Source organism: Marmota monax, unplaced genomic scaffold (genome assembly GCF_021218885.2).
Source record: "Marmota monax isolate L192 unplaced genomic scaffold, Marmota_monax_Labrador192_F-V1.1 WCK01_AAM20220418_F8-fsc00012, whole genome shotgun sequence".
Lineage (NCBI taxonomy): Eukaryota > Metazoa > Chordata > Mammalia > Rodentia > Sciuridae > Marmota > Marmota monax.
Genome location: NW_026695227.1, coordinates 32,991,058 through 33,013,361, shown reverse-complemented (window position 1 = coordinate 33,013,361; position 22,304 = coordinate 32,991,058). Strand labels below are relative to the sequence as shown.

Here is a 22,304-nt window from a genome sequence, read left to right as displayed (position 1 = left end):
TGGTTGAGTGGTTGAACTATGATTTGAACCCTGTGTGGGTCTCTAGGGCTCATTCCACTAGACCGTAGCTACCTCAAAGACATCCTGCGCACGTCTGTAAACTGGTGGATAATGAGTGTTAGATTCTCTCATGACTCAAAACTTAAGGAAACATCACTCACTGCTTTGTTGGTGAAGACTCATGCCTGGGTAATTTATTGGAATTCTTTAGGATACATGAATATGATTTAAAGTTTCAAAAAGCCTTTTTTTTTTAATGGAGTCTCTTTGAGGTTTGGAGACCTGCCATCACTGATGCATTGCCTCAAAGACAGAAAACTACACACAGAAACATGATGTGGCCCAGAGGTGAGAGCAGAGACTCTGGATCCAGGCTGCCTGGGTCCAAAGTGACTAAGGAACTCAGGCAATGTGCTGGCTCTCTCTGTACCTATTGGCATATTTCTAAAATAACAATAAAAGAACACTTACCTCAAGGTCAATTTAGTATTTTAAACATAAAACACTTAATGCCTGCCACAAAATAATCACTATATGCATTTGTCATTAGTGTTACTCTTTTGCAGAATGCAAAGTAGAAGTGTCTCCAGGGGTCAAGGCCATGGCCAGCCTCTTATTACACTCATTCATGATCAGAAATTACAAGTACAGGGAGAAATCTCCACGTCTTCTGGACCAGTGAGCTCCCTTGGTCAGGGAAGTATTCACAACACTGACAAGAGTCTTGTGAGTGTTATGTGTTAGGGGGTGGGGTTGGCAGCTCAGCGGCACCATGGGCCCTGGTGAGTTCCTGAACAAGCATCTTTAGAGCAGGGTGAATCTCTAAACGTCAAGTCCCAGGGCCAAAAAAATTAGTAGAAATGGAATTCCTCTGCCTCGGGACAAGACAAATTTGAGAAAATAGAATACTGAGAAAGGAGAAGTGAGCGGCCTTAACAAAGGCTCTTATAAGGAATCAAGCCAAGGTCTCCTGGACGTTTCTCATGAAATTCTGAGCAGGACAGAGCCTCACAGAGTTCCATAGTGGGCTGGTGTTGTAACCAGCTCTCTATACTGTGGCACCACACTGCTGAGAAGCAGGCCTAGTTAAGATAGCATCCTGAAGCCCAAACACCAGCTCCTCACTTCTGTCCCTCCCCAGTCCAGAAGTCACCTACATCTCCAGTCCTGATGGACTCCCCATCTCTGCCACCGTATCCCTCCTCCCCTCCTGTGCCACTGGTCATATCAGCCCAATTGGTCCTTGAAGCTCTGCCATACTTTCATTCCCTCACCTACTCCAAGTCTTGACTCTCTCCTTCCCAGTCCAGCTCCACAACCCTCTCCTCCCTCCAGGATCCTGCTGCTGGAGAGGCTCAGACAGAGAAGCAAAGGTGAACACATCATGTCCATGTGTGGAACAGTCACAAAAATGGACCTCTTCACTGTGTGACCATTAGCAGGTCCCCTCCCCTCCATGGGCTTCAATGTATTCATTAATCTAGTCTGGACTAGATTATATGTATTATAATATAATATAGATTATGCATTATATGCTATATAATACAAATTATATATATATTTAATTTATATGTATATTTAACTTATATATAATGAATACTGTATATAATTATGTAAAATAATTTTTATATAATTTTATATAGATTATAATATACTCTATATTATAGATTAATATAGATTATGTGATATAATCTATATTATATATTACATTTATATATTCTATTCACATATTTTATATATAAATTATAATATTTATGTAAATTATATATTTTATTTATATAGATAATAATTTATATAATTATTATATATAATAATTTATATATAATTTATGAATTATATAATCTAATCTAGACTGGATGACTGCTAAGATCCCTTATCAATTTAAAGCTCTGTTAAATGAGATCCTAACTAGAATAAAATGTATTCCATGTTTGTGTAATTTTGTCAAAATGGATTTTGATGTCATGTATAACTAAAAATAACCAATTTTTTTAAACTTTTTTTTTTTTTTTTTTTTAGGAGAGGTAGGAGAGGCCTTGAGACTGAAGAGAAATGGGGAGTGTAGGCTGGTTGCAACCGTGCTACGTGGGTGCGTGCTATCTACACATCTGCTCATACTGCATGGCTCTGGATCTACAGGTGGCCGTGAGTGAAGCAGTGTGATTATATCCGGGTGTTCTCTCAACTCTAACAGCTGTGTGGAAGCTTATGTATGCGTGTGACTGTGAAGGTTTCTGTGTTTGTGACCAGGCACACAGATGTGTACATGTGCTGAAGAGAGGGGTTGTGGGTGCACGTGGGTGTGGTAGTAGGGCAGGGATCACGGATGGAGACAGGCCCAGGTGGGAGTAGTTATGGGCGGGTGCTGCTGGTTGCTGTTCTGGGGAGACACCCTCTGGCTAGGAAGTCATTGTTCTAACCCTTGGGATTGCCTGCCTACCCCTCCTGCCCATCTATCTCTTTAGCTCCAGCTGGAACAGAGAGATCAGAAGGCCTTAGGGTTTTGACAGCCTTCTTTAAAGGTATTCAAAGTGTTTCTAAAGGGCTGGGGGTAGAACTCAATGGTAGAGTGTGTGCTTAGTATGTGTAAGGCCCTGAGTTCAATTGCCAGCATCCCTCAAAAAACTTCCATAGAACTCCAATAACTAAAAACATTAATGCATTTAACTCTTATCATTTTAAGTACTTTATAAGCTCTTTACATACAGGAATATCTTTTGTTCTCAAACACCCTGCGAAGGTACTATTCTATTTTACAGATAAACTTTGACTCATAGAGAATAAGTAGGAAGGAAAAAAATGACTTTACCAATTAGATCTGAAGTCTGATGTGGGGTGGGACTGAGACTCAGAAATAGGGGAAGAGTTTGGTCCAGGTAACATCAAGACTGGAGCAGACTCCAGGTCTTTCCTTCCTTACTCCAAGCAGGTTTGGTTGATATCTTGGGGTTACCACAGGAAGGACTGCATTTGGGTTCCACAGAAGACTTCTGAAGAGTTATGTGGGGTGAGACATGCTAATGGTAGGAAAATAGGACCCATTAGAGACTGAGCTAAACTTCAGTAGAGTTGAGACAGCTGGGGATGTTTAGCCAAGACAGAAAGGACGTGGGGTGGGGTTCTGGACAGCACGGTAGATTGTGACGGGATAGATTAACCAGAATCATAAAGCCTTCGTTCCCCATTCACATCCACTCTGTGGCGGGCACTGGGTATAAATGAATGAGACAGTCACCGCCCTCAGGAGACTCAAATAGAGCCTGTGGACACAGCTAAGATAGCATCCCGCTTGTTTGAGTGCTATGAAATGTGAGGCAGGTATGTGACACCAACAGAAGGCTGATTCCTTATTGTCCCCTGATGCCAAGAAGCAGTGATTGACTGATGATGGTCCTCCCTTCAAAAATCACCTGACTCAAGGAGCATGCAATTGGACTGGTGAATGACTCTCCATAAAATCACCAGGCAGTTTTCTCCCACCCCAGACTGGAATGTGGCCCATGGCCATGGTAGTCTCTCATGGGTCCCCAAACCACAAACATTGCTGGTGACCCACAAGGCCCTGGCCTAGAGTCTTTAACCTGACCCAAATGACCTTGGGGATCTCTTGGACATCAGAGGCAAGTTCAGGCTCAGGGTTCTGGAAGCGGGATGCAGGCTCAGTCCTTAGAAATGCAGGCTGCAAACACACACCTGAAACCCTGCCACAGTCCTCAGGGACATTTCTGTCTGCACTTCCCACAAAGTTCTTTCATCGACATGCTCATGGCAGCAGGAGCTGGAAAAACTGGCCTTGAAAATCACAGAATCTCATTACCTCCTAGCAAAATGCAAGAATATGGAGCTGGATCCAGTATCTGGCAACAGGGCAGTCTGCTTTCCGGCAGCCATTTTGCATTGGGAATCATAGGAGGAATATTTATACTATTGGTGTAGGTCAGCTTTGATCCAGTGTGGTTAACATGAGCCCAGCAGGGCCACGTGCCCTGCCTCTCAGGTGGGGGCCACCTACCAGCCAAGTTTCTCTCTCATTCCTTTTGCATGAGACTGTTCTATTTACCCAGGAAGGGGGCCCTTTTGAATACCTATTCTCAGGACAGAGAAACAGGAAAACACAGCAGACAGTCTGGCACTAGAGTACCTTAAAAGGTAAAGCCAAGGGCCTCTAGCGAATGACGCACCTTAGCCCCACCCAGAGACATAGAAAGCAGGAACTATTGTTCCCAAGACACACTGGTGATGTAATCCTTTGTGCAACAGAAAAGAATGTGAGTTTACTAAGCAGAAGCTGCTCTCCCCAGTTTGCATGGTAAGGAAAGAGCCCAGAAACTCGGCCTTGCTCTGGCTACTCCACCCCAAACTATCCCGTGTTCTTCCCCCAAAGTCCAGTTGCCTGGCAAAACCTCAAATCACACTAATTCTTAGACCTGGAAGTATATAGGTACCCATGCTGCCCTCTGCCACTCTCAGGTCACTTGCTAAACCAGAACTCAGGCCTGGGCTGCCCAATTGTGTTCATCTCCCCCAGTGCCGCCTGTGGAGGCCCTCTTTTCAGAGCCTGTCCTCAAGTACCTTGTCAGGGCAGCAGAAAACAGGCAGCCCTCACTCACTTCACCCCACTCTCCTATCTTTCTGGTCTGTTTCCTTGTTTATGATTGTCTCCTCCTGGGATAGGAAATCATCTCCAGAGATCCAGGTCTAGAATGTCTTGCTCATGGTCACACCCCCCAGTGCCAAACACTATGCAAGACCCTGGGAGGCCATTCAAGAAATATTGATAGAGTGAAGGAGTGGGTGAATAAATACTGTTCTCAGCAACTCTACCCAAGAGAGCTGACTGCGGAACCCAGGCTAGACCCTCCTGGAGGAATTTCCCCTTCTCTTGGTTTTCCCCAAGGGCCCTCTGATTTGCCCTCCCCATCCTAAAGACCAATAGCAAGTTATCTAACATCAGTCATGTGGCCCACACACCATAAGGGGAGAGTTGCTTCCTAGTATTGCCCCCCCCCTTATGCCAATGGGGCCAAACTTGGTTTTTGTTGCGGGGGTGGCCTGGGGAATAAATCCTAGCAGCTCAGTCACTACAGAACTTTTTATTGTAAAGGAGGAGTCCCTGGAAAAGAGGGGTGGGGCAGCTCAGAGCTGCAGGGTGCTGGGTGCAGGGAAGCCACAGGCCACGCCTACTCCATGGCACCAGCGACCGGACCTCCTGCACTGGGGACAGATCTGTCACAGTTCTGTAAGCTTCGTTCCAAGACCTTACGCTCCGCAGCGAGGACTACTGACTGAGAGGAAGAGGTGGAGAGAGGGCCAGCTCCATGGGAGAGGGCATCTGAGACAAAAGGGCCAGACTTGAGGTTCCTCTGGGGGCAGAAGTTGGGGTTCCTCGTCTTCTCCGGAGCTGGCGAGAAGGGTTCAGCATCCGCGGGAGCCGCTGCAGCTGAAGCCCCCGTCGCAAGCTGGGCGGCCGCAGCGCGCACAACCGCCGCTGGGGGCGCTCGCGTCCAGGGCGCCGGAGCCAGCTCGAGGCGCCAGCAGGCGGGAGGGGCTCGAGGCCAATGTCCTGCTGGCCGCAGCGCTGCCCAGGGCTGGGCAGAGAGCAGTGTGAGAAGGAAGGAAGCCCTCCGGTGCCCGCCCCGACCAGAAGACCGACGTACAGGGCACAGATACCCAGACCCTCCCCACCACACTTGTGCAAACTGCCCCCAAAGAAACAGATTCACAGAGCCTTCCCCCAACACACCCAAAAAAACCGCCCCCAAGAGAAGAAGAGTCCCCAACCAAGGCAAGCTGCACAGAGACGGCAGGCACAAATGTAAGGACAGAAATACCCTTCAGGTTGGAAGCATCCAAAATGGGGGTGGGGGGATACAAGAATTGGCTTCGGCGTAAGGTACTTTGTTTACTTACCCACACTCCCTGCCCCAAATCCCAGACCAAGCCTGTGGGGAGAAGCAAGAAGGTAAGTGAATCTATATACTAAGTTTGATACTCTCCATTCTCCAAGACGGACGCTCTGACCCTCCGCAGACAGCCAAGAGACTTCCATCCTGCAAGCTCCATGGGTCTGTCTGATCCCCACAGCCTTTTCGTCAAAATTCCTTCCAGACCTTTAAACTCAGTTCCTCCTGCTTTCATCCATATGACTTACTTCAGTGGATGACTTCTTGGAGGAGAAGAAAGCAAAAGATCGCCCCCTTTCTTTAGCCTCAACTGATCTTGGAAACTAGAAGGGGGCATTTTAAACTTATAAGGGAGACCACAGAGGAGACAGCTCAGTGATCTAAAGAATGTTGTGAAGCCTCACACCATCACTTTTTACCTGTGTGTCTTTGAGGTTGTCATTTACCTGCCCTGACACTTGTCCCTTGTGTACGGGTAGTAATTCCTCCCCCCTGGGCTTTTGCAGGGGTTAAAGGAGATGATCATTGCAGCATGCCTATGTGGATCCCGCCTGCTGGGAGTTCACGCCTGTCTGCCCCTCAGCCTGGCCTACCCAGTTCACACTGGAAATGCTTGGTTTCCTATTGCTACCTACAGTGACAAGCCAGCCCTACCTGTTCCTTTTAAAAAAGCATTCCCAGGCCTGAGGGAGAGAGGCAGAGATGAAGGCACCTCACACCAGAAACCTCATCCCCCCACCCTTGGTCTCTGCAGCTGTCTTGATGGATAAACTGGCCCCTGCTGTCTGACATGGGGGTGGGGGAGGGGCAAGATACTTGTGGGATCACCCCCCTCCCCAGTGCCAAGGGTCCTCATTAGCAGAGCCCTTTTGTTCCCAGGCTGTAAGAAGGTGGGGAGACTGGCTCCAGAAGAACCAGTTCCCCTCCAGGTGACCCCTCCCCACTAACAAGGGTTGTGGCCGCTCCGCCATGCCCTGCTCACCCACAGCTATCAGAAGCACCTTCTCCCCTCACCGGCTCTCCTCACTCTCCAGAAGTCTGCAGTAGGTGGCGATCTCGAAGTCCAGGCCCAACTTGACAATCATGAGCTCCTGGTACTCGCGCAACTGCCGTGCAATGTCCTGCTTGGCCCGTTGCAGGGCGCCCTCCAGCCAGGCCAGCTTGCCCTTAGCACCTCCCGAGGCGCCCTCCTCCTGCAGGGCTGCTAGGTCCTTGGCTTTCTCTAGTTCACAGGGCTGAGGGTGAAGGAAAACCAGGGACAGAAGACATCCTTGGCCTCCACTCTTCTGCCCTCAAGGATTCAGATCTTTCTCAGGGGTGAAAGGGCCAGTGAGGGATTGGAGATTGTCCATGATTGTGAGGAGAGGTAACAGGCCTGTGCTAGGCCTGTGTCTAGACTGCAGGATACAAAACAATCCACCCACCCCTGCAATCGGGGTGGAGATTTGGGGCCAGCCATCTGGGATGACTGAGAGAGAACGCTTTGCAATCTAGCTTGGTGACACCCCTCATGGGAGCTAGGATCCAGGAAGCATCAGATGCTACTGGTGTTGGTGTTTCAGGAGGAAAACCAACAGAAAGAATACCCTCCCCCACAGACACTGAAGTATGGGGTCTCTGAGAAAAATAATAATAGTAACAAATACTGAAGCCTGAGGCAAGCCTGCTGCTTGGGGAACGGGCTGCCTCACCAGGGAGGTGAACCATGACAGGCCCACCCCACCCACCCTGCCAGCCCTGCCCCCTTAAAGTCATCAGTGCCTGGACAAGAGCAAAGCTTCACCGGGAATGTCCCTCAGGCCTGAGACACTTGCATTTGCAGAAAGTTAGACAAGATTGGGAGCAGGAGGAGGAGCCCTTCCAGGGGGTGCGTAACAAAGAGGGATAGTGGGGAAGAAAAGAGGGCTGGGAGGGAGAGAGATTGGGGGAAAGGAAGCATCCATCAGGATCCTCTTCTTCCTAAGGCCCAAAGCTCAAGTCACAAACACAAATGTCTGCAGGGGCCTGCCTGGCTAGAAGCACTAGAGGTGAAGGCCCAGTGTTAAACAGACATCAGTATATCCAGTTCCACAGAGAAACACACTCTCTTCCATTTCCCTGATGACACCAGGAACCCTCTTGAGCTTTCTATCTTTTGGTTCTACGCCTTTTCTCTTCCACAAGAATCACACAGTGAAGCCAGGGTGTGAAATGGCAAAGGGTCTTCGGCCTAGGTACCCAAAGATGCAGTTGGGAGTGGTAGGCACTGCAGCACCCCAGAACTTGTACCCTACGAGAAGAAGATGGAGAAGAAAGAGATGTCTCTTCTCCAGCCTAATGTTACCGGCTTAATATGGCCAGATCTTCATGTTTTAAAGAAAACAGGAATTCTAGGTAAAAATCTTGCAATTTCTGAAAGTGGGCAAAGACCCCCAAAAGGCACGGAAATATACATACCCATATGAACATAACTATACAAATAATCATATTCATACATATTTTTTATACGCTAGTTACCCACATGACGTACCTAGAGTTCCAGGCAAAGGTAGGCATGCAGCCTGCTTCTGTTTGCTCACACATTTACAAAGAGAAAACTCTTGGAGGGTTTCTATCTAAGGGATGGGAGGGTCTGGAATAGTTGTCATAAACAATGGGCACCCTCCCAACGTCACCAGCCTGCCACCCCTACGCCCACACACCTGACCCTTAGCACCATCCACCTCCACAGCCAGCTGCTGAATGGCCTGGTTAAGCCTGTTCAGATCCTCCTTGCTGTGCCTCGGGCCCTGCGTGTGCTTCTGTGTGGCCATCTCCATCTCCTCACACTGGGGGTGGGCAGGAGAGGAGAGCAGAGGTCAGGGAGGAGAACGAGGAGACCAGGACCCATGGCTCCGGTGCCCACCCTCCATGGTCGTCACAGACGGCCAGCTCACTTCTATGGTCATCTGTATGTCCACCTAAAAAGGGGCTGGCAATCTTTCTTGTCTCCAGGGTCGTTGGGAGAGCACAAGGCACGAGGCAGCCCAGCCAGGAGATGCCAACGCCAGTCTGCACTCCACACCAATTATTACAGTTTATCTCATGTGACCACCAAAATGAATATTAAAAGCACTTGATAAAATTTTAAAATGATTCCTAATTTTAAAAGTACTTTTTTCAAATCTAGGAATATGAGGAAATCCACTTAACTTGATGAATGCGATAAATCAGAACCCAGTGACGGGGACCCCAAGCACCAGCTCCTTTCTCCAACCAAGACTACTATGGGGAGCGCGGCCTACAGGAGATGAAGTTGGTGGCACTTTTGCATCCATGTGCAATACGTAAACAGCTTGGGCACAGTGCCTGACACTTTTCCTAATCTTTTACTGCTACCATCTCATTGGTGCCTCATGTCTATCTGTGAAGTAGGCCTGGTAGAGGCAACTGTCTGTCACCTTTCCCTGAGCAAGCAGGTGGGTACTCATTCCATCTACTGTGGGCACAGAAGTAGGGGCTAAGAGGTGTTGAGCCAGAATGCATGTCTTAAAAATCTTTTTAGTTGTAGTTGGACACAATACCTTTATTTTGTTTATTTACTTTTATGTGGTGCTGAGGATCAAATCTAGTGCCTCACCTGTGCTAGGCAAGTGCTCTACCACTGAGCCTCAACCCCAGCCCCAGAATGCATTTTATACCCTGAGGGACAGTAAAGTCACTCACAACCCAGACAGTGGGAACCTCGCCCACAAATTTCTGCTATGTCCCCACTGCCCACCCGTTCCTGCTCCTTTTCCCAAAAATTGTAGACACAGCAGAAAAGCTTGTGCCTGACTGGGTCCCACAGATCAGAGCGGAATCTAAGCCCCCTTGATCCCTGTGTGACCCATGAGTCACCTGGACAAGTCTCACCATGTGAAAGGAGCTGTCGTTTCCTCCAGTTTCTCTTGAACACCAAAGCCCAGCTCCAGCGCCCAAGGAGCTCCAGAATCCTCACCACTGAGGCCTCTCCTTCCTGGGGGCTTTGTGACGTCACCTTGTTTCAATCGCAAAATTCTGACCTGGAGGTCTCAGAGATGGGATGGAAAGAGGCCATCCTGTGGCTGAGATGGGAAAATGGAAGTCCCTGGATTGAAGTGGGAAAGTGAAGGAAATTGGAAGAGAGAGAAGGCTACTTCAGATGGGGGAAAATGTGTGAAGTTAGGGAGTCTGGGCTTGTGGCATGTACAATGGGGAGCTACAGAAGGTGCTTGAGCAGGAAAGTGGCCTGATGTGGAATGTCATTTACGAAAGCCAGTCTGATAACAATGTGGAAGATACAGGAGGGTAAGAAACTGGACTGGGGATGGCAGTTCCCAGAGTTGGCAGGAAATCTGGAGTGAGGCTCTGACTAAACCAGTGGAGGGAGCCAGGACCAGAGAGCACAAGCTGCCACTGATATTTTCTTTTTTTATATAAATTTCTCATACTGCAAAAGAGCATCTGTAACATATGTTCAATGATGTAAATAGCAACAATAACATAACAAACCTGTGCGCTTACCAGTACCTCCTTGGGACCCATCCGTGGCCCTGCCCCTTCCTCTAGGATTTTATGTTAATCTTCTCCTTGCCTTTCTTTGTTTTATCATATGCAAGTATCCCTAAACTATTACCTGATTTCACCTACCTTTAAGCTTTGTAGGTGAAACCAGGTAATAGTTTGGGGATACACTGTGTGCTTTTAAAAACAACTTGCTTTTTCCTCTCTCGAGTTGTAATTTGAGATTTATCTCTTTTGATGAAGCTTTGTTTATTTTTCAGTGTTGTGTAGCATTCCAAATGTGCTTATTCATTTACCTATTAGTAGTGCATATGTGCTTTTTGGTTTCTTGTAACAAACCACGTTGTTACAGATATTTGTACTTATCTGTTGGCACACTTCAACAAGAGGTTCTTAGGGCTACTGGCAATCAAACAGTTTTTTATTTTTTTATACCAGGGATTGAACCCAGGGGTGCTTAACCACTGAGCCCATCCCTAGCCCATTTTTATTTTTTATCTTGAGGCAGGGTCTAGCTAAGTTGCTTAAGACCTCACTAAGTTACTTAGGCTGGCCTTAAACTCACGATCCTCCTTCCTCAGCCTCTGGGGTTAAATGTTATTTTATTATAATTTGGAATAATATATGTGTGTGTGTGTGTATGTGTATGGGTATGTGTGTATGTGTGTATATGCCTGAATCACTACCCACACACATACACAATACATAAACTGAAATTATATTATTTATAATATAAAATTATTTGTTAAAAAACTGCTCATCCCTACTGTATATAATGTACTTTGATATTCTGACTAATCTCATTAACACATTTTTATTTTCTATTTATGTTCTTGTGTTTTAGTTTCATTTCTTATAAACGGCATTTTACTTGTCTTTTTTATTTAGTAATATAACGAAAAGGAAAGATCCATGAATATTTTGCCAGACCAAATGTATTACGGAGTTGCTAGCAAGCCACCTACAGGCTCCTGCCCCTGCCTCTCCTGTGCTTACCAGAGCTCGTCACTTTCCTGAATGGTGCTATATCCCTTTGATTTTGTTTTGTTTTGTTTTATCAAATACATGCATAACTAAAAATGTATTTTTTAGTTTTTTTCCTAACCTTTTTTATATAGAGAAAGCATTTTCATGATTACTATTGAAGTTTTAATATCTCTTTAAATTACAAGTGTTCTTTGTATTTCTGGATATTACTTCTTTGTCACTTCTATGTACTACAAATATCATCTTCAAGTTTATAAATTGTCTTTCGGTTTCTTCATGGCCTATTTTGATAAATAAAAGTTCTAAATGTAATGTATCCTTAATTTATCAATCTTTTATTTTGAGCATAGTACGTTTCTTGTTTTAAAATCTTCCCTATACCAAGGTCCAGTGTTTTACTTCTAAAGTTTTAAAGTTTTGCTTTTAACATTTATGATTTTAACTTGTTTAAAATTGATTTTGTGTATAATAAAGAACAGAGATCCAGTTTTTTCCTGTGGATATATGTAACTATGTATGGGTCCTCCTGCACTCTGTTATATGTCAAATACACACACACACACACACAAAAAAAAAAAACATTGTTACATTAAGGTTGTATTAAGTTTATGCTCTTGTTTATCAAAGCTTATGCACAAACTTGTTTATATATGTATATAAATGTAGGAGCTATCTATTTTGTTCCATTGGTTAATTTGTCCATCCTTGTATGAGTACCCCACTGTCCAATTATTGTTGCTTTATAATAAATAAGTTAAGATTCCTAAAAGAAGAGTAGTCCACTCATTCCTTTTTATTGGTACCTTGGCTATTCTTTCCCTTTGTTCTTCCCCATAAATTTTAGAACCAACTCATCAAGATTTATGTTGTTTGGAACTTGATTATAGTCATATCCACCCTGTAGATAAGCTGAACCAGAGTCAATATCTTGTCATAGCAATGCTTTCTATCTATGAACATGGTACATCTTTCATTTAGTTAGATCTTTTTTTTTATCCTTAATTTTCTATAACACTTTTACAATGTTTATATTTCTCAGGGTATAGGCCTCTTCCATATTCATTATATTTATTTCTAAGTATCTTATGGATTTTAAATCATTTTATCAATTTTATTGAGATATAATTTGCATACATTTTAAAAGAACAATTCAACAAATTTTGACATTTCCATCACCTTAGAAAGTTCCCTGATGCCTTTTGCCATCGGTCTCTCACCCCATTCCAAACCAACATTGATCTAATTTTTATCACTGAAGACAATTTTTTTCTAGTTCTAGAACTTCAAATGAATGGAAGCATACAGTCTATATTTTTATTTCTTTTTTCCATTTAGCAAAATGTTTTGTAGATTCACCCACATTGTTTCATGAATGTACTAGTAGTTCATCTTTTTTATTGCCAAGTGATATTCCATTGTCTGACTGTGTCCCAGATTGTTTATCTATTCATCTGTTGATAAACATTTGGGTTGTTTCTAGTTTGGAGCGATTATGAATAAAATCCCTATGAAATTCATGTACAAGTGTCTGTATAGATCTGTTTTTCAGTTCTCTTGGATAAATGTCCCAATCACTGTGCCATTTGATAAATGCTCATTTAACTTTAAAAGAAACTGTCATACAGGGGCTGAATGTACCTCAGTGATAAAGCACTTTCCTAGAATGTGTGCTGCCCTGGATTCAATTCCCAGCACTACAAAATAAAATGAGATTGGCATACAGCTCTCCAAGGTAACACTAGCATTCTATACTCCATAACATTCCAGCTGATTCACACTTGGCATTGTCAATCTTTCAAATTTTAGCTTTTTATTACTGGGGGGCAATCTAAACAAACCCTCCAGCTTCAAAACACCTAATTGACTTAAAAATTCACAGCTGGGCAATGCATTATTAGTCTCACACTGTTTTGCTGTAGAAAACAACTCTGATGTATGTGTTATGATGATTATAGTTCACTAGGTTGCTCTACAGGGACTTAATGGCCATTTTTGCTAAAAACACTGACTCATTTCTTGAGCCTAAAAGTCAGGAATATGAGGTGGGTACAGTAGCACATACCTGTAATCCCAGCGACTTGGGAGGCTGAGGCAGGAGGATGTAAAGTTCAAGGCCGGCCTCAGCAACCTAGCAAGACCCTGTCTCAAAATAAAATAAAAAATAAAAAGCAAAAAGGGCTGAGGGTCATGGCTCAGTAGTAGAGCACCCCTGGTTTCAATCCTCGTACTGTGGAAGGAAAGGAAGGAAGGAAGGAAGGAAGGAAGGAAGGAAGGAAGGAAGGAAGGAAGGAAGGAAGGAAGGGAGGGAGGGAGGGAGGGAAGGAGAGAGGGGACCAGAAACACCAGACCATAAAAAGAGGTGGCAATCAAGTTCCTAGAAGTATTCCCCAAAAATATTTGAATATTCCTCCCCTTTATTAGCCTATCTCTTTCCCTCATAATTCCTATACCATATCTGTAATCTCTCAACCCCCTGCAGTTGAGAAACAGATTTGCCAGCATGGACTCCCACTTCTCCATTCTTTGGCCATGAACAAAGCCTTTCTTTCTCCCCAACTCATCTCTCAGACTGTTTTTTCCATGGGGTGAGCTTCTGAGCCTTGATTCCGTAACAGGAAGTGTGAAGAAGGTTCACTGTGCACTGGCTGCCATCTTGTCTGGGTCCACCAAGACAGGACACACTCATATGCATCCTGTTACACGAAGTGGATTTGTTACTTACACACCAGTTGCAAAGAACAATGGAAGCCTAAAATCTCTTGTGAGCCCAAGGCTCAAGAAGCTGCCTAGAGGGAATAGAGTCTCAAACTGCACATGTGCCATTTGCACCACAGATGAAGGACCTCTAAAGGCAGCTGCCCTGGGTTCTACACCTCAGAGGTGACATAAAACACTGAGCTAAAATATTGAAGGACATTCTGCTGGGAGGACAGAAGCCAGGCTGTTCCTCAGCCACTCCCTGTCTCAGGATGCCGGGTTCTCAGCACATTCTGCAGTTTTTCTTGGAACTTCAAGCAAGAAAGGGAGAGAACTGCGTCAGACCACAGACATCCAAAGAACTGCTGAGCAGTGGGTGTTACATATTTTCTCCTTGTGGTTTTAATTTGGATTTCCTTTATGACTAATAATGATGAGCAGCTTTTCACGTGCTCCTTGGCCCTTAATATATTTTCTTTTGTAATAGGTTGATTCAAGTCTTTTGCCCACTTTAATTGAGTTGTTTTTCTCATTATTATTGAGGTCAGACTTCTTTATTTCATGTTTAATATAATTATTGATGACTAGATTTAAGTCAACCAACTTAAACTGTTTCCCATAATCCCTTCTGTTTGCTTGTTTTGGCTTTGCTTTGATTGTTCTCTATCGTTCCTTTTCTGCCTTCTTTTTGGATTAATCAAATATTTTAAAATATTTAATCATTTATTTTATTGGCTTTATAGCAATATTTTATTTTGGTAATCACTCTAGAATCACAATATGTATCCTAAATCTATCAAAGTCTATTTAGAGCTAACATCGTGCTACGGCACACTTCTCAACTGACATTTCATCCTTTACAGAACCATTCACATTCCCACAGGGTTACTGTGAAATCTACATTTGCTTTTTGTCCGGTTTCCTGACATACAACTCTTAAAATTCTTGGAATCTCTGAGGTGGTAGTATCTTTTTTATGCTAATGAGTTGACTGATGGCTGACAGCCCTATGGAGTGTCTGGATCTGGACTGGTCAGAGGAAAAAAGAAGTCAGGATTAAAGGTGGGGACTTCTAGCCCCTCCCCCAATCTCTAGGGAGCAGAGAGGGCTGAAGATGAAGTTGGTCACCAGTTGATCATGCCTATGGAATGAAAACACCCTAAGAACCCAAAAGGACAGGGTTTGGAGAGTTTCTGAATAGCTGATTGCGTGGGGGTTTCTGGAGGGTAGTCATAAGGCTTGAAAGCTCTGCCCGGGGGCCCCCCACATGCCTTGCCCTTTGCATCTTTTTTTTTTTTTTTGGTTGTTGTATATGGACAGAATGCTTTTATTTTACCCTTATGAAGTGCTAAGGATCAAACCCAGTGCGTCCCACACGCTAGACAAATGCTCTGCCAATGAGCTTCAGCCCCAGCCCTCATCATATCTTTGTAATGCACAGCAATGGATACATTTTTCAAAAAAGAGAGAGAGAGAGAATTTTAATATTTATTTTTTAGTTATCGGCAGACACAACATCTTTGTTTGTATGTGGTGCTGAGGATCGAACCCGGGTCACATGCATGCCAGGCGAGCACGCTACCACTTGAGCCACATCCCCAGCCCCAACAATGGATACATTTTGTCCACTCTTTTTATTTTGGGGGGGGGGGCATTACTGGGATTGAACCCAGGGACACTTAGACACTGAGCCACATCCCCAACCCTTTTTAATATTTTATTTAGAGACAGGATCTTGCTGAGTTGCTTAAGGCCTTGCTGAGTTGTTGAGGCTGGCTTTGAACTGGTAATCCTCCTGCCTCAGCCTCCCGAGCCACTGGGATTACAGGCTTGCTCCATTCTTGGGTTTCAAAATGCCTTTATTTCAACCATGTTTTGGATACATTTGATGGTTATAAAATTCTTAGTTTACTATTATCTGGCCATGATTGTTTCTGACAACTGGTCAGTGGCTGTATATGTAATGTGTCCTTTTTTCCCTGGTTTCTTTCAAAAAAAAAATTGTTTTTTTACTCTCAAGAGTTCAGAATTTTCACTATATGTCTATGTGTGATATTCTTTTTATTTGTTATGCATGGGGCCCTTGATAAATGGAGTTGATATTTTTATCAAATACAGGACATTTTTTGTCAAATATTTTTCTGCCTCATTTCCACTCCCTTTCCTTTTGGAATACCTATTACATATATGCTAAATTATTTGATGTGGTACCAAGGGGCCCTAAGGCAGTTAATTTTTCTTCAATATTTTTTCTCTATTCTTTGGACTGAAATTTTTCTATGCATCTGTCTTCCAGACCACTGATACTATTTTAATGGGAATGACACAGCAAAGGTTGCTGCCTAGGCATTAGAAGTAGAACAGCACACCAAATAGCCCCAGCCCACGGGCAGAAGTAAGAACTTAGAGGCATCTTTCCTGCCTAGCAGATTGGGCTCCACACGTTCCCTACCCCTTCCTTTAAATGGACCATCAGGCATTTGACAACAAACTTAAAGCAACCACGCCCTATTCTCTTATAAATACTGTTAATTTTACCAGAGTCCTTTAGGAAAGGTCCCTACTCTATCACAAGAGACCCATCAGCCACCCATCTCAATATGTCAGTCAAAGAGATGAGCAGTGGTAAAGGGCAGGAAAGGAGCTTTTAATCAGCATGGCTACACCAGGAAGTACAGATATAGGGGTATAGTGATCAAAGGTCTATCTTCAAAGGACTGACAGAAACTTTGTGGTTTTACAGAAAAGGGGACTTGTATGACTGAGGGGTTTGCATAGCTGACAGAGTAGGACATCCTGATCAGACCACGGTCCGGCCCATCATTACCTCAGCTCAGATTGTAAGAGGTGACCATGGAGATGTCAGCTTCAGGGAGCAGTCTGGTTCCCCTGAGATGTTTGCTCCTGCTTAGGGGGGGCAGCCTCAGTCCCTGTCAGGGGATAATTACTCCCACTTGGGGGGGGTGGGGGTGGAGGGTGTGATTTTATCATGAACAGCATTCCAAGGTGACTAAAGGTTTAGGGCAATGACTGGAGACTTCCAGGCTCTGTAGTTGAATGTCCCTGCAAATCTTGAAAATATCTTAGCAACTCTGATCTCAAGTGTCCTCAGTCTTGAAGGGGGATGAGTTAGGTTAGATAAATTTAGGGTTAATAACCTTGTATTACATTCCTTAAGTGATTGACAGGCTCATGTGCAGAATTAGCAAGAATCTGACCCAAGGTTTAAGGCAATAAAGGAGACAGATATAAATGAAGCCAGAGAGGCTGAGCTTTACCCTGCTTTAAGTTACCCAATGGGGGTCCCTGCAAATCTAAGTAAAGAGGCCCAGAGGAGAACAGGGGAGGTTATGGCCCCTGAGTATGTCTGTTCGTTACCTCAATATGTCCAGTATATCTATCTGGCTAGGAAACCCCCCCAAAAAGTGGGTCTTGCCTTCATCAGTTGGGTCACCCTGAGTCACCAAACCAGGGACTCTACCTGAGCAAGTGGACTAGAGACTGGATGTTGAACTATTTTTTTCTTATAATCATATATGCTATATTTTTTTCTTTTTTCACATCTTTATTGGTGCCTTATAGTTGTACTTAACAGTGAGATTTGTGGTTACCTATTCACACATACATACAATACAACAATATAATTTGGCCAATATCACTCCCAATCACATTCCCCCTCCCCTACTCTCTCCCCCACATCCCTTTCCTCTATTCTACTGATTTCCCTTTGATTTTCAAGACTCTCCACCACCTTTATTTTTCCCCCTTTAGCTTCCACCTATGAGAGAAAACATATGACCTTTGAAATTTTGCTTAAGATAATCTTAATTTCCATGTATTTTCCTGCAAATGACATAATTTAATTTTTCTGTATGGCTCCATAAAACTCCATTGGGAATATATATCAGATTTTCTTTATCCATTCATCCTTTGATGGACACCTGGGCTGATTCCATAGTTCAGATGTTGTGAATTGTGCTGTTATGAACATGGGTATGCAGGTATCACTATAGTTTTAGGACCTTAATTCTTTATGATGAATTTGGAAGAGTGGTATAAATGGGTCATATGGTGGTTCACTCCCAGTCTTTTGAGGAACCTCCATACTGATTTCCACAGTAGTTGCACTAATTGACAATCCCACCAACAGGGCAAAAGTGCCCAATTTCCTCCACATCCTTTCCAGCATTTATTATTGTTTGTATTCCTGGCGACTGCCTAAGTTTAGACTGGGTACACCCTGGCTGTATGGCACTGGGTAAGCCCCAGACTCCTTGTTATTGGGCACTGTGACCCATACCTGGCACTTGGCATTCTCGACCTCAGCCGTCAGCTTCTGGATCATTCAGTTCAGCTGGTTGATCTCCCTGGGGCAGTGCAAGGTCTCCTGGTACCAGATCACCGTGGCCCTCATCTCCTTGCACTGGGGGAGACAGAGATGCTCATGAAGTTCAGCATGGGGCAGCCACCACCTCTCTCTATGCCAAGGCCCCCCATGCACATCCTTGCAAGAGGAGCCATTCACAACCAAGAAGGCACCATCCCCAGCATGTCCACAGCCTGCACACACCTATGTGCCTGCCCTGTCTATGTCCCCCATAGAATCATTTGATCTTCTCTTACACATTCCCCAGGAAGGAAGCGTGTCACTTGTTAGGGGCAGGGGACAGTTTCTTCAGCCAAAAGAAGCCTTGCTAATAGCTAGCTCTTGTCCCTCACAGTGCTACATCTAGGAGGCAGGTGTCCTGAGCCCCTTATCTTGCTGCGGTCCCAGGAATTGGCCTCAGCCCAACTAAAGTTGGCGACGTCATCATACTGAGCCTTGATCTCAGTCACGATGCAGTCTATGTTCTGGTCACAGTTGTTGTCCATCCGGATGATGACTGAGGTGTCAGAAATGTGGGCATGGAGCAGGGTGTGTGATGCATGCCTGTAATCCCAGCAGCTTGAGAGGCTGAGGCAGGAGGATCACGAGTTTAAAGCCAGCCTCAGCAATGGCAAGGCACTAAGCAACTCAGTGAGACCCCGTCTCTAAATAAAATACAAAATAAGGCTGGGAATGGGGCTCAGTGGTTGAGTGCCCCTGAGTTCAATCCCCAGTACCTAAAGGAAAAAATAATAATAATAATAAATGTGGGCGTGGAGAACCTGGATGCCCAACTTTACTGACAAAGGCAGCAGACGTGCTGTTGGGGCACTTGATCTGCCCCTTCTTGTGCTTCGTGTGCTGCACATTGGGGTCCATCTCCCAGTTGAGGGATGTGGGCAGGCCCTTGTTGGTGACACAGTGTTGATGCAGGGGAGGTCCATACACACCACAAGAGCAATAGCCCAGCTGTGTCTGCAGGAGCCACTGCAGAAGGCCCACGCTGCAGCTGCCTAAACCTCCGGAAGATAGCGATTTAGCAGTGGCTGGGCAGGGGTCCACAGACCAAGGCACAGCTGGTGGTGCGGCCTGAACCATGTCTCTGAGAGGTCACCCAGGAGCAGAACTACCAGAGCTCAGGCAAGACCATCCACAAATCATGGTAACTTCAGGCTGGAAGAGGTGGAACTAAAGGAAAAGACAGGATTCTGACTTCTCCCTCACTGCCTTCATCTCCCCCCTCAATTTGACAGAAAGCACAAGATCACACTCTCTCCAGATGGTCTCTGTTATCTGGGGATCCTTCAGGAGAACTTGTCCCATAGCTCTGAGACTGGGTCCCCAAAGCCTTAAAAGAGCAGTGGAATTTGGAGTCCTCGGTCAGGAGAGCATCAGTTTGCAGGAGGCCACAGTCCCAGGACCTGGAAGAGCAGGCCAGGCCATGAAGGGCTCCCTTGATCACTAGTGCAATAGGCAATGGAGAGAAAAATAATAACTGTAATAATAACAACCACAATTATTGACAGCTGGCTATACACCAGGCATTGTGCTAATGCTTTATAGACACACTTTATCATCAGAATGTCCCTGGGAAAGTTTTATTATCTCAATTCTAGATACTAGGGAAACTGAGGCTCAGAGAGATTATATGTATGTTTTCACCCAAATCACAAATGGCAGAGCCAAAGTGAGTCTGATTCCAGAGACACTTGACCACTCTACCACAGAGAAGGAAGAAATGGATTGGATTTCTGAAGTGGGAACACTAATGGTTAAGGTATTTCATGATGAATTTTCCAGAAGTAAACAAACATATACAAGTATACACACACACACACACACACACACACACACACAACTTTCACATATAAGCACCCTCCATGTACTATCCCCATGTGAGCATGGATCCCTCTAGGTCAAGCATCTCTGGTACTCAGCTTTATGTTCTAAGCCCACCCCACCTGCTTATCCATCCTATCTACCCCTTTATCAGTCAAAGAGTACTGCCTGCCATTCCCCAAACGTGTTCTAGCCTCTCTTGCTTGGTGTCTTTGCTTATACCATTTCCTCAGACTTAATCCTCCTCATCATCTCTCATCTTGTCACTTTTAATTCCTCACATTCTTCAGGCCCAGCCAAAGTGTTGTATCCTTCAAGGACCCAGCTCTGACCTCAGCCCCAAGCACCATATTGGAGGCTCACACTGCAGGAAGTCCCCACAGACTGGTGCTGCTGTTATAGCCAGACCCCTGCAGTTTTGCACGAAGCTCCTCTGAGCACACCTACCCTGTCTGGGATGCAGACTCCTCCCTCATGCTCTGAGCCTGGTTTCTGCAGGATCCTCAGAGATGCTCTCTGTCCTGAATTGCTTCCTGGGATCCACTTGGGAGGAGACATGATGAACAAGACAGGACATCAGCTTTCCATCCATAGAATGGTACACTGGACATGGAAAGGGGAAGGAGACTATCTTCTAGAAGATCTGGCCACGAATGGAAAAGTCCTCCTGTTCCCATAGCCTGTAACCACCATCCCTCTCTATAGGGAACTGTCCTTCATTGTCTTTCCTTGACTGTGAAATTTCTCATGGTTCAACCCATTTCTCTCTCCTGGGTTCCAAGAATAATAAAGGGGCCACCCGGGAGCACGTTTCCCTGAAGCTGGATCAGGGATCAGTGCCAACAGTTTGTGGGGTTTCTGTCCAATGTTCACTTTCCTCTTCTTCAGAAGGTTGTGTTCTTAGTGGGCACAAGTCAGCCTGCAGCTTTCCCACGTCTCTGAATTTCAAATGGACTTAATTTGCTGTGTGGACAAAGACAAGCCCACAGGAATGTGGAAAAGACAGCAAAGGGGACAATGGGACACTCCTTGGCAATGAGATGCCAGGCTGGCTGTGATGACCTCTGGAGTTCCAAGATTTAATTACTGTATGTACAATAATAACTCATCTTTAAAGCAAAGGAAGCACAGGGTGACTTGCAGGTTTCTCTTTAATGCCAGCTGCTGAGCGCACACTCTGGTTTCCCCTGGCAGTCACTGGACCCATAATTAACCTCTTTATGACAGGTTGTGGCCTTCTGGAGTTGGTGGCCACCACCAAGTATCAGTTGATATCAGAGAAGGCTTTGGATCAGTCCCCTCCCTTAAGAGCCCAGCAGTCCATGTCCCGAGCTCCAAGAACTGAGCTCCCAAAACCCCAACCCTGGGAGAAGCCAGCATGGAGGAGGGCCAGAGAGTCTCCTTTCTGATTCTGACTGCACCCCTCTATGGAGCCTTCCATGTAAGACCTTTAAAAAGTCCCTGGATCATTCTAAGCTCAACTTCCTAACAGATAAATGGGCCCAATAATATCAAATTCAGAAGGATGCCTGGGGAATTAGATGAATTATGTATTGAAAAGCCCTCCCCAAAGTACAAGGAGCATTGTGTAAACAGTGCTCCCTTCTCCCCCAAGTGGAGAGAAGAGTATAGGGAGTCCTTGCTCAGGGTGAGGGGGACACTAACTAGAACAGGAGACGAGATATGAAATAAGTCCTGAGGAGAAAAGAGAAAGTTTTTGCCTAAAGGGGCACAGGTGGAAATGACAAATTAATAATAGTAGAATAAAACAAACAAACAAACATTTGTGGAGTTCTTAGCGCTAGGGAGAGCCCTAAATGCTTTCTGGTCCATTATCTCATTAGATCCTCCCAACAAGTCTTAGATGGGTACTATCATTATCCCTACTTAGCCTGTGAGAAAACTGAGACTCAGAAAGTTTATTCACCTATCCAACATCACGACATGAACTTGCTCTTGACTTTCGAGGGCCCCGCCCCCTTCAACACACGCGCACACGCTGGCCCCCC

The 22,304-nt window shown here is 45.0% G+C and overlaps 1 protein-coding gene across 1 annotated transcript; it reads right to left on the bottom strand.

The window, feature by feature from the left end:
* Positions 1–5,415: 5,415 nt before the first annotated feature.
* LOC131423879 (keratin, type II cuticular Hb1-like) lies at positions 5,416–18,435 on the bottom strand. Its single transcript, XM_058576336.1, has 5 exons — positions 18,391–18,435; positions 8,606–8,710; positions 6,918–7,138; positions 5,911–5,942; positions 5,416–5,588 (listed from the first exon to the last, which is right to left on the bottom strand). The coding sequence occupies exons 1-5, from the start codon at positions 18,433–18,435 to the stop codon at positions 5,416–5,418; spliced, it is 576 nt and encodes a 191-aa protein (XP_058432319.1).
* Positions 18,436–22,304: the final 3,869 nt, after the last annotated feature.